The 12,704-nt window shown below is 38.4% G+C and overlaps 1 protein-coding gene across 11 annotated transcripts in view; it reads right to left on the reverse strand.

Moving 5' to 3' along the window:
- The window catches only part of luzp2 (leucine zipper protein 2), a 231,080-nt gene that overhangs the window by 71,107 nt on the left and 147,269 nt on the right, over nt 1–12,704 (reverse strand). For all 11 annotated transcript variants that reach the window (XM_037096011.1, XM_037096014.1, XM_037096015.1 and 8 more), the window contains one exon: nt 2,946–3,063. In XM_037096011.1, coding sequence (XP_036951906.1) covers nt 2,946–3,063 — 118 coding nt within the window. The remainder of the gene's footprint in view (nt 1–2,945; nt 3,064–12,704) is intronic.

The following is a 12,704-nucleotide window of genomic DNA, read 5'->3' on the forward strand; positions in this document are numbered from 1 at the left end:
ACAGATCCTACATTTTTTTCTGTCAGATCTAAATGAGCAACGTGACCTCTGGATATTTCGCATGTGCAATAATTATATTGTGTTTTTACTTCAAAAAGTGAGTAATACGAGCTGTTAAAAGAGTGAGTTGTACACAAGGATCAACTTCATTTGAACACTGACAAGCTTGTAAGTGATGGGCCTACAATCCTTAATGTGCAAATCCCCTCAGGCTACATGATCATGACATTGATTTTAAACAACCTAACAGCTACGTTTAACCGGTGTGCCGGTGTCACATGAGGTTATTTTTCAAAGTACAATCCAAATTGTTGCCGGAGCCCAGAGTTAGGCGCAGGGCAAAAGAGCCCCTGTTCTTGTACTAACTGCTTCACAAGATCTCACCCGGGAGCGGCTGCCAAGAATAAATTCCCCATCACAGAAAGCTTAATTATGAGGGTTGCTGACCTCCACCTATGGGCAACTTGTAAAAACTATAAACACTTGCTCCATCAAGTCATTCCAGAAATATTAAATGCCTCCCCCTATTGACTTTGTTCTCTTTTGAAGTTGATGATTTTTATGTAGATGATGTTTTCCTCCCTGAAGAATAGATTTATTCCGCGGCACACTATTCTAAATCTAACCCAACCTCTGTCCTGACCAGCGTGCTGGCACAGCGCCCAGGGCGAAGAGCGATGCCAACCTAGCTAGCCTGGAGTGAGTAGACATCAAAGCCTGCCCTGGGGATGATGATAGCCAGGCTACATGAGCTCTTCCAAGAAGCATGGGACATCTCTTCCAAATGCACACAAATACAGGAAAAGTGTGCATATCAAACATTTAATTATTGATTTTCTGACAATTCTGTTGGCTCACAAAAAGTTGCCTGGAGCCTAAAAGACATCAGCACCCTGCAGAGGGGAAATCATCACTCAGAGTGCAGAAGACGCTGGCATCTGGCACCCTAGGTCTAAATGTCCAAGTGGGAGGCATGTTTGCAAGATCATTGTTGCATACGCTTAAGAACAAAATACTAAATGATTAAAATATCTGAATGTACAATTGAGTTTCTGTTCATTTCTTGTCATTGCCAAGAGCTATAATGAGGTTGACCCAAACTGACTGGTGGGAAGTGATGTGCCGAAGCGATAACTGTGTTTTGTGAAATGCTTGTATAATTATAATATCTACAGTATAATAAGGTACATTACCTGATAAAATGTTCACGACCCGTTCCAACAGAGGAACCAGCTGATACCTCCCTTTGCAACAGGGATAAGAATTCTCATTATCATCCACCTGAAGTCATCTTATGAACCCATTTTTTATCCTTACTTTATGCAAACTCACCCTGGCTGCAGGAGCTGGGCTGTATATTTTAGCATCTTTGTTTTTAGGCCAAATTTAATGAATGCGAGACATGAAAAGCCTCTAAAGCAAAGTTTGGGTGTGTACAAATACATCGCATAACAATACATGCATCTATGATTTAACTAAATCATCAGAAACCTGGCTTGACAGCTCACTGGAGCCCCAGGTTTGTTCAGGTTCTGGTTTGAAAATAGCTGTTACATGAGCATACATTTAGAGCTATTAATCAGTGAGGAATACAATTGAAGAAACACTTCATTCCAACTTGGCTTTCATTTCTGTAACGCAGGCCATAAGGTATGAAAACACTTTTTATCTGAAGTGACATTGTTAAAGACAAGTCAAACAGGGGAAGGAAGAATCGTGGGCCGAACATTTCAATGCATGTAACATTTTTGTTGTTTTATTTAATACTATTTATTGGTGACACTGAAAGCAACTGGACTCATACTGGTGTTTATTATCCTTCACCGCAATGGTAAAACAAGAGACCACACAACTACATATCACAGTTTAAAAAGGTTGATCCCTAAACTGTAATGTTTGCAACAGTTCAGGTTATAAATTGCAATGTTTTTTTTTTGTTGTTGTTTTTCACCACGATCATGGCTGGAAACTGTTCCGTGCTCTCCTTCAAAATATCCAGTGGTGTCACTTGTTGAAACAACCAACAGGCCATAATCATTTAATGCAAACTTGATTTGCATATGTGCAGTTATTATTGGTTTGCAGAGACATTAACTGCAAACATTTTATCCTGTAAACTGGGCTAATGATCTTTTGTGAGCCTTGAAGTTTGCATTCAAATTTGTATGTGTCACAGGTATCATGTGTGCATTTACACGATGTGTTTCAGAGGTGAAGGGGTTGGAAGTGTCGTGCCAGCTGACGGACACGACTGATTGAGACAGCATTTCAACATTTGTAAGCTTTAAACCACTCTGTTTTCCTCAATGTCCTGTTGGGATGTTTACCAGCAGTAAGTTTTACCATGTACTTGGTTTGCAGATACGTACACTTCTTACTTCATCTATTCTGGTGATTGGGTTGAGTTTGCAATTATTTTGGTGAAAATGAACCCCAAGCTGTAACATCCTGAAGTTGTCCATCAAGGACTATTGATAATTACAGTAAAAGGCTTTGAACATTAGATGGAGCCGTGTAAAATCTTTGTGAATTGATGGTCCTGTCAATATTTCCTGTTACATCCTCCCTCTCATCTTCTCTGAAGCTCTTTGCATCCGCTGCCTCCATTAGCGCTTAAAAAAAAGTTCGCTCACTACAACGCTAATTGATCTGCTTTTCCGTCTCTGCATTACTTATTCAGCAGCCACATTTCCAGTAACACGTCACATACATAACAATGGGTGGGCTCACTAAATTGAAAAACATTTGTACATTAATATTTTAACAACAGCCAGTTGTTGTACAGGAGACTGATTGAAAACTAAGTGAAAGGATTCATGTGCTTCCCAGTCATCAGATAATGGCTGCAAGCAAAGGCTGGGAAATTACCTCTGGCCCAGAACTCACGCCCAACTAAGCCTCCTAACATTGCTGTATCTCTCACAAAGAGGCAGTAAAACTCCAACCTGAAGGTTGCCTTTTATGCTGTCCAGCTCCTTTGATGTCTTGGAGAGCTGGTGCAGGATGCTGCTCCGTTCACTGAAGACTTCCTTTAGCTTCTTTTCCAGCCCATCGTAGCTTTGTCTGTGGAGAGAATGAGAGTGAGATTTCACTATCAAATGTCTGCCAGCAACGGCAAGAATTCACCCCTTTATTGGCACCCTTGGGAAAAAGAGGTGTTTTAAACTGGATTAAAAGCACCACCGTTAAAGCTACAGGGAAGAGCAATAGGGGAGAAAACTAATATCTACTCAGCGCAGTCCCTGGATGAATAAAAGAGAGAGAGAAAAAAAAAATCTGTTCCTTTCAATCAACCAATTTAGTGAAGGCTCGTTTTACAGAGATAGGTCTTTTGACCAGAGGTATGCCCCTACATCTCCATTTAAATATTCATGTAGTCCACCCAATTATTAAGAGAAAATTCTACAGGGCACATTTGTCAAATCCTGTTTTTCTCTGAACTCCTATTGAATGGCACTGCAGACACAGTCTTGCAATTTACTGCTGAGCTTTTCAGAGGCAAATGTTACTTCGCAGCATGGTTGCATGAACTATAGCTATTATAAAGATTTTCTATTTTCATTGTTAATGACACAATGTAATCCCGCAGAGTGACGTACTGAAGAGCTGGGCACAAAGAGGATCTGGGTAAAAAAAAAGGAGTTAAGGGACCGTAAGTGGACCAACACAAAGGGAATAAAAGCTCACGTTTGAAGTTAGGGGGCTCCCTAGATAATCCCATTTCCCTTTAACCTTTTTAATCAACATGATCACTGATACAAGAGTAACAAAGTAACATATGGTTCCCCTCACTGTCTGACACAAATCTACTTTTTCATTAATCTCACATCCTTGTTTGGTGACTCAAGGATGGCAGCATCTTCTCTGGGACGTGTTTAAAATAAAATAAATCTTTATGAAAAAGCCTCGGGCCGTAATTCTTCCTTAAGCACCCACATTAGTTTGCTCTCTCCTGGAGTATTCAAGTTATAATCTTTAAAAAAAAAAAAAAATAAAAAAAAAAATAAAACACAACAAAACAAAACAACAACAACAAAAAAAACATCTACTGTTCTCTCAGGGAGCCACGCAGACTTCATGTACAAGAGTCACCATGTAAAAGAGCTTGAATCAAGTTGTGTAACTGGGAGAGGTGTTTTTATCAGGAAAAGGTGTTTATCAGGTTAACAGGCCCTCACTGCAGGTCACATCCTCACTGACCCCTGTTTAATTTCGCTTTGCAACAAGACAAACGTAGAGGAAAAGGATTCAAAGACAAAATAGTACTTTCAGAATAACAGACCAAAAAAGTTGCACATAGAATAAACCGATTTCACTCCTCAACAGGCATCATCCTCTTATACGTGAATTACGGTAATTTTAGAATTATGTATTGCTGTGAATAATGTAGGGCCTGCAGAATATGACTGGATCAAGTTGTATTAGATTTCAATTGACATGTACCCTATCGACGAAGACTCCTTAGCTGGAAAAGTTTATTCAGAATACAGTGTTAAAATAAAATGTATGTAAAACACTTTGGTTAAGGTGTTTTATGTCTGTATCGGCCTTTTGAGCAGTGATGTCTCTGCTCTCGAATGGTGGTGGAGTTTATACATTAAGATACTCGCTCATATTGAAAACATGCTTCCTGGTTTGCTTTCGTGTATTTTTTTTAGAGACTGGGTTGATTAAGAAGTTGACCCAACTGACGTTTAAATGATGAATTATGAATGAATAAAAAAACAAACAAACTAGCAAACACCAAAGCAGCTCGATAAAGGGATGCCACATTTTTAGTCCGCAACAAAATTTTAACAAGCTCAAAATAAATCTCCCATCCTGCTTCCTTATGTAAACAAAAACGACAGCAGCAGCTTCAAGCAAAGCATATGCACTCGCTTGCGTCTACTTGCAAAATCTCTCACTTACATCCAAATTTACGTGAAACCCTTTTCACAGGAGAATCTGATCTGACCCTTTCTCACTTGCTACTGTAGATCCAAAAAAATGTATAAATAAATAAATAAGTAAATACTGAAATGCCCATGGATGGGTGCCATGTTATTCTGAATCCATGGCTCCCTTTCAGCCTGGGCCCCCATCCAAAAACCCTGCAAAGCCCATGTCATGGATCCCATCAGCAGATCATACACAATAACACATAAATCAGTAATAGAAAAGCAACACCTGTGAAATAAATAAATAACACAGCATACTGAATCCCACACATGACTTGCCACCATATGGCACTGGCGGGAAATTTATAGTGGGTTCATGCAACGGGGTGAGAGATTCCTCCCTGTCAGCCATATTATTCATTACCCAGTGGAAAAGGCCCTTGGGTATCTGTGCAATGAATAAGATCCATAATTTGAGCCCCACTGACACAGAAACATGTATATCACAAGGTTCTTAGATAAAGCTTGGACTTTTTCTTCCCGGTCCACAATAAATTACTCATTACAACAAACAAATGGTAACAGCTGCATGATTGCACCATGACCTCCTAAGAGTCTAGTGTTCTAGCAGCCTCCTCCCAAACAAAAGATCCTTCTTTTTTAAGACAGAGGAGTGTGATAATGAGGCGCAGAACACTTGACAAAAAAAAGGCTATGATCAGAGATGGCACCACCAGGCTCGTGGCCATAAAGCAGTGGTGATTAGATAATGAAATCTTTCATTTCAGACATCTGCAGTTTGAAAATGAATCCCTGGCTTCATAAAACTCCTCAAAACCACGGAGACGGAGGTGGAGGAGGCATCACTCTTTGGATCCGATTATTGAGGACAAATATTTCTTCACCTTTGGAGTCACAACACGTCTTGGGAGTTATATGAGGCTGACCCTGCAGTGTGAAATAGAACTGAGGCTAAAGGAAATGCCACTGAACACCATAGTCAACATCCAAGCAATTGCTCAATAAAGGAAGCCGAGGCATTTCAGAAAAAGTTGCAGGTGCTCGTGGTCAACTCTTGACAAAGGCCAGCCTGTAAAAATGGTTACATGAGGTGTACATAGGGTAAGATACAAGTGCAGCCTCTCTGGAAACCCTCAGAACACATTAAAAAGCAATCGATGTCTGTTTCCATTGAAGCATACTGTATGTTCACCCAGCATGTTATCACTCTCAACTTGTCAACCGCAGGAGCTTTGGTCAGCTGTGCTGAGCTTCAACCTATGACACTGCGGGCACCCTGCTAGTGTCATGCAGGTGTGCCCCATGAAACCTTCTTTTGAAAATGAATTGAAGTCAATGGTGAGAGACAAATTACATTTTTTAATCTGTTTGATTTGCGCCACGAATTACACACAACGTTAATGACGTCAATTTCAAAGATACCTAGGAAAAACTCTCACCCTCTTGATTTTCAAAAAGTGTAAAACGATGAACTACATCATCTAGGTCAGTGCAGGTCACAGACACCAACATGGCTGACAACTACACAGAAAAAGTATTTAAAAAAAGGTTTAAAAAACAAGTCTGGCCACATTGACAGTTGCAGTTATGCAAAAGGAGAGTACGTTAATTTTGTGAGCTTGCTGATGAAATCTCACCGAACCCCTGTAGAGCCAGTCCCTCATTAGAAGACAACATCACTTACACATCTGTTGGGTATGTCACCTTTCTAATTACATACTTTCACAGTCTTGTACTTGATTAGTTCTAACACAAACTGCAGCTTTCTTCATTTTAAAAAAAAAAAAAAAAAAAAAAAATCATCTTCAATTGAAAAAACATAGTATGTGTAATTCATATTCATATTTCTAGGGGCAGTATGTAATTTGGAGGATGAATTCAAACTCAGAATTTTACAATATTAAAGAGGTAATAATACAAACTCAGAAATATCCTTATTATTTATTTATTTTTTCACAACTGAATAAAAAAGCTGTTCTCAGAGGAAAATGATGTCCCCAAGCACTGTTTGAAGCTGGAAAGGCGGCAGGGTCCGCCAAATATAAACACAGTTAAATGGTATGAAGTCGTGTCATCCTTTAAGGTCAATTTGTTTATTCATTCATTCCTTTTTTCAATGAGAGTCTATTTATTAAGTTTGTTTAGGCATAATGACATCAGTCAATACAAATCTTTGTCTTCTGATTCAAATTTCTTCCCCAAAAATATATAGTTTAAGGTCCCATGGACGTCATCCGTAAATGACGGGACTTCACCCCTCTATATGCAGTACCAGGTTAAAAAAAAAACATCTTGCCGATCAACATTTTCAAATATTATGAGTTATTATTAGTGAAACTGTTAGGAGTTCTGGTCAGAGTAAGGCACAAAAACTATGTAGTTAATTTAAATAAAACATCTTAGTTTGAGTTCAAATAGGTATAAGCTCAGTTATGTAAACTATGCAGCTTATGTGAAAAAACAAATCAACTCATACAGCTCTCTTGGGTGGAAGACCTTTGTCTGACCTACCCATCAACCTTTCAACATGGACTTTTCACACTCTGTATACCACTACTATTGAGGGGAACCTCCAGAAATGATGCTACAGTGGTACTGTTGTCTCATTTTGAAGGGCTGGGTAAGGGACCCATCTGCTGTATTTGAAGCACAGGAAGTGAAAACTGGCTGTTTGCATTTAGAGCCTCTAATGAATTTGTTGACAGAAAGGAGATATCAACAAAGACTCAGTTTTATGACATAGCTCATTACCATACCGTGAGTCAGACCACGATATCATGGTTAAATGGTCAAAATATAGTGAAATCAGACAGTTTAAATGTTGTCTGGGCAGGTTTCATTTTGCACACACACTGTCACTGTCACACTGCCATGATCACATGTATTTCCCAAAATAACACTGTAATATGTCAAAAAAGCTAGAAAAAACATATTAACAGCCTGGTAGGTAACGTAAGTAGCTTGAAGTTGAAGATGCAGTCAGAGCAGAGAGCGACCTTTAACAATGTGTCGGCAGAATACCTCCATCTAAATAACTAAAGAATGATTGTCTGATGTACCCTATTGTAAACTGGACGCGTTGCTGTATCTACATCCTTTTCTCATTTTTATTTATTCATGTAGTTTTTTCTATCCCTTACTTGCTTTGTTGTACTTGTTACTTTGTGTTTGGGGGTGGCTGCAGCCAGGGGATCATTCCTCTGCTTCTGTCGTTTGTTTTGTTGATGTTAAAAATAAAAATAAAATACAAATAAAAACCGAGTTGATAACCATCACAAAAAGATGCTCCATGTTTTTAGAGGCCAGTAAAACTTAATACAAGGACACTGAGGATATCATGCAGTATCTTCTGCTCAGCAATTAGCTGCGGTAAAATAATCATAGGGGAGATAGCATGGTGGTAAAGCAGGTTGAATAATCCAATGTCTCCCCCTCCCAAACATGGACTCTCGCTGCTATTTTTGGAAAAAAAAAAAAAAAAATGCAGGAGATGGTCGGCGGTTCAGACAAGGACAAATTAAAGGATTCCCCTGGGCTCGGTATCTTTGGAGGTCTCTCTACTACCAGACCTGTTATTTCTAATACCCACCCACATTCGAAATCTGAGCACTATCAATCATTCATTTCACACCTCAACTACACACATTATCCGATGACAGTAACGAATGCACGGCCGAGAATGTGTCATTTTTTACGTAACTGAATTTGATCTTGGAGACAACATTTTCTCAAACCTGAGTGAGAAACTGTCTCTCTTACATCTCTCATATCTCATATCTTATTTGGCTTTGTGATTTGTGCTCTGTAGACTTATTACTGAAACATCTATCATCCAGAACTACAAACAATTTACCTATAATCTGTGACTCAACTTTTGCCAAAATAAGATTTGGAGCTGTCACGTCTGTACCTCCCTTTTAACCTATTTATTTAAGTGCATTACATTTTGAGCATCCTCCTCATTGCTCATTTTTCAGCGTCAATGAAGGCAACCTATACTTACCATGTGATAGCACCTTATATAACATATAAGTTTGGATAAATAAGCACGACTTGAAAGGGTCAGTTTGGGCCACACAAACTCTGTTTCACCGCAAAGTTTACTCCAAAGTGCCACTGGGATGCCTGCCGGCTTTCTTCAACCCCTGGGGTTATGTGTTGTCCCCTGTCAATTTATGTTCCAGAGTCACTAAATGCAGCACACGGATAAAGAGATCCCTGTCGCCCATCGCCGCCGAAATAATCTCAAAAACAAATGCAAAAATCTGCAGCAACATGTAGTCTGATCCCTCAGGTTTTACTTTGTCGGTGAAAGTAGAAAGTTAGCCGACAGTGTTTAGAGGGTTGAACTTCAACTGTCATGATGAAACTTCAGGCAGACACTTTAACTAATCGATGTCATTGTGAAACTTACCCAGTTGAGTGCTTACATTAGGGCAAGTCTTATTTGTATTGCAAGTAAAAGTCTTTAGAAATACCATTTCTAAAGAATGAGATAACATACAAGGACACATGTGATTGATTTGCATGCACTCCCCACAACAGAAATCTGAAAGCCAGATTCAAAATTCTTGTTTTATTTTGTTGAAACAAAGGTGTCAAAAGTAAATAATTTACTTCAAATCTAACGCTATCTCATATCTTACACATTGTAAAAGTCTTGCTCAAATCTTATTCAGTACTACACTTAAGCTTTTTGAATAGACCGTGAAGTGTTGGTTGAAAGTAGAATAATTACAAAACCAATCACAGTGTTTGTTTAGAATAACTAGATAATAAATGACTCACACTCTGTCTTCCATGCAATTAAAATGTCTTTCTTCACGATGTTATTTCAAAATGTATACAGCTAATTAATCATATAAAATGCATGTCTGATGCTTCCATATCTCATTAATGACACTTCCACTAATGTTGGGTTGAAGATTTCATTTACCTGTTGGGCCACAGACTAAAGAAAATGACAGCTTGAGTTTAACCCAAACTATCACTTAGTCGGACAGCTTCCTTACTGTCTACATGCATGAGCAGTAATGAGGAGATTATTGATGGACACCTCTTGTGCAGAATATGGCATTTATTCTGACTAATAAAGACCCAAAATGCTACTCATATACATACTAAGAATACATTAGTTATTGGTTAAAATGTTCACCCTATATAAAAGTGCTATCCAAAAACAGGAACTTGGTCATCCAAATATTCCATTTTTTTATTGTTTAGCTTCCTTGACATAGTTTATGAATGCTCAAGTGTCCATAATTGTTCAGTGGATGTCCCAGATATTGTGTGCATTACTTTGACCTTTGTTGACAAAGCAGAATTGGCTTCCTCACCATCAATTGTTCCATCACATCCCTCCCCCAAACAATTAAAGAAGATTTAATGCCAGACATCCCCTGACATGCATGCAATTAATATTCCCTGCTGTCTACGATGTTTACACAACAGTTGGTAAACATGACTGACTTTTGTTGCAGATGTTGAATGGTGGTCATGCTCTGCTAGAGGAATATATTAATTCACTGACAGGCCTTGGGCAGTCCCCCTTATTAAAACTATTTATTTGCCCCCTCCTGATGGCATAATTAATCCAGCCTGAAATTGGAAGTACCACATAAACCGCTGTCTGCCTATAATCTGCATGACGGCAAATAAACGCCTTTTATGCTGGGTAGCTGTTGGTTTCTGTAGCTGTTGCCTTGTAAAATATTGAATATTTAACTTTGATCCCACAATCAGGGACACGGCACGGTGTATTAGCATGCGTAACACTGGTGCTACCCTCACTCACTGTTTGTGATGTGTTTTTCATTCGCAAGACCAAGACAGTTGTCAGTTGTCTTGACTCTCTGATGAACACCAACACAATCTTTGCTTTCATCCGATTTTCGTGTAATTTCGTGTCATTACATTTTTTTATTATTTTTTTTTTGTGGAAGGCACAGCGGGTGAAAACATTACTGCATGCCGGTCAATTTTGAGATTTTGGGCTATTTTGCTTCAAAAAATTTGTAACAAAAAAAAAAAGGTTTATAATATCAATCAGAGAATTTGTTTGAGTCTTATTCACCATTTTTTGTCTAAAATCTGTCTGTAAATGTACCACCTTCTTACTCAATTTCAATTAGTAGCCATTAGGAGGTTATTGAGGGAAAATTATTAATGAGTGCTTTATTATGAGCCAAGATGCTACTAGCATGCTCGCTTTGTACTGTATGTAATTTTCCTTTTGTTGAACTGTAGCCTTTTTGTTTTCTGCTGTGAAGCCAGTGTTGTTGGCAGTATTCAATGATTATCCCTCTGCTATCTCATATTTATGTTACCGAGTGTAGACTACATCAAAGCTACATGTTTCTCTTGTTGTGCCCACATTTCCCCCAAACTCCTGAAATGATCTCCCAGCATGCCGTTGCTAAGTTTTTTGCTGAGGAAATCTGGATACTTTCGGACACTGTTGGCCACCATACGAAATCATTTTCTCAGGGAACTTTTTCATGCATTTCTTTATTTTCATGTGTTCCTGACTGCATTCTTTGCTATAATGATGAGTAACTCTGTGTGCACACTGGCACTGTGGGATGCCCTTTTGGGTATGAATGCCCTTCTGTAGTGGCGAACATTGTTTCCATTGTTTTCATCACTGATACTGGAGCTGCAGAGGATAATTTTCTCTTCTCTACTAATAAAATGTGCTAATTTAATTTAATAAAGGAATGGTATATATCTTGATAAAGCTGGGAAGCCGAATAATCAAATGTTCCAAATTAGTGAAATTAAAATGTCAATCTGATCATTTAATTCGAAATAAGGGTTTGAAAACAGGAACAATCTGACAAGGAGGGCCTGTATGCATCCGTGACAGAAATAATTAAGCGAAAAGCAATTTATATTTAAGTATTTTATCATTTAGATAGATTGAATTAAAGTAGTGTAAACCAATTTTACACATGAGCGAGGAATGCAGATATTCTGCATATTTCCTGCTTTCTTGAATTATCGGATTGAAACTGGAAGCATGCAGGAAACTAATGAATCTGCAGTCTTCCGATGTGTTTGTGTATGTGGATGGTAAGATCGCAGGAGAGATTTTTGACCTCTGGTTAATCATATAAACTGTTGAGCAGACATTTTGAATGTTTTTTTTTTTTTTTTTTTTTTTACAATTCCATCTTTTGAGGCTGTGTTGAGCAGTTGAGTTGAAGTGGAAGCAGATTTTGATATGAAAACGATATAAATTCGCTCCATTTTTCACATCCTTGAAAAGTAAGTCCTTCTCATTTGTTCATCACTTAAGTTATGTAATTTTCCACCAAGGGAGGTTTAAGGCATTGAAATAGAAATACTTAGCATATTAGATGAATAATTCAATGATTACTCGCAGGCATTTTCATGCATAAGTAGATGCCAATTACTTTCCCTCGACATTTAGCACTCTATCATTCTCTCCATGTACTTGGAAACAATACTGTTTCTAGACAGATAGGTGCTTTGTGGAGGGAAATGCGATCGTCACAAACAATACAAATAGAACAAAATACACAACAACAACGTGAAACTCAAGTCAGTAAAATGAATAATAAAAAAATGAATTAAAAAAAAGTCCCAAAAAAATTGTGTCCATCCGCTAACTGACACTAACCCAGAATGCTAACACGATGCTCATGTTTTACCTTCAGCCATATGTAAAGAAAAAACCTGAGTGTATTTCCCTATTTTCTGCCTCACTCGAGCTCGTCAGAAATTGCACTCTGCTGTCTCTGTTGTCGTGTGTGATCCACATCTTTCTCAGTGTGACATGAA

Source organism: Acanthopagrus latus, chromosome 4 (genome assembly GCF_904848185.1).
Source record: "Acanthopagrus latus isolate v.2019 chromosome 4, fAcaLat1.1, whole genome shotgun sequence".
Lineage (NCBI taxonomy): Eukaryota > Metazoa > Chordata > Actinopteri > Spariformes > Sparidae > Acanthopagrus > Acanthopagrus latus.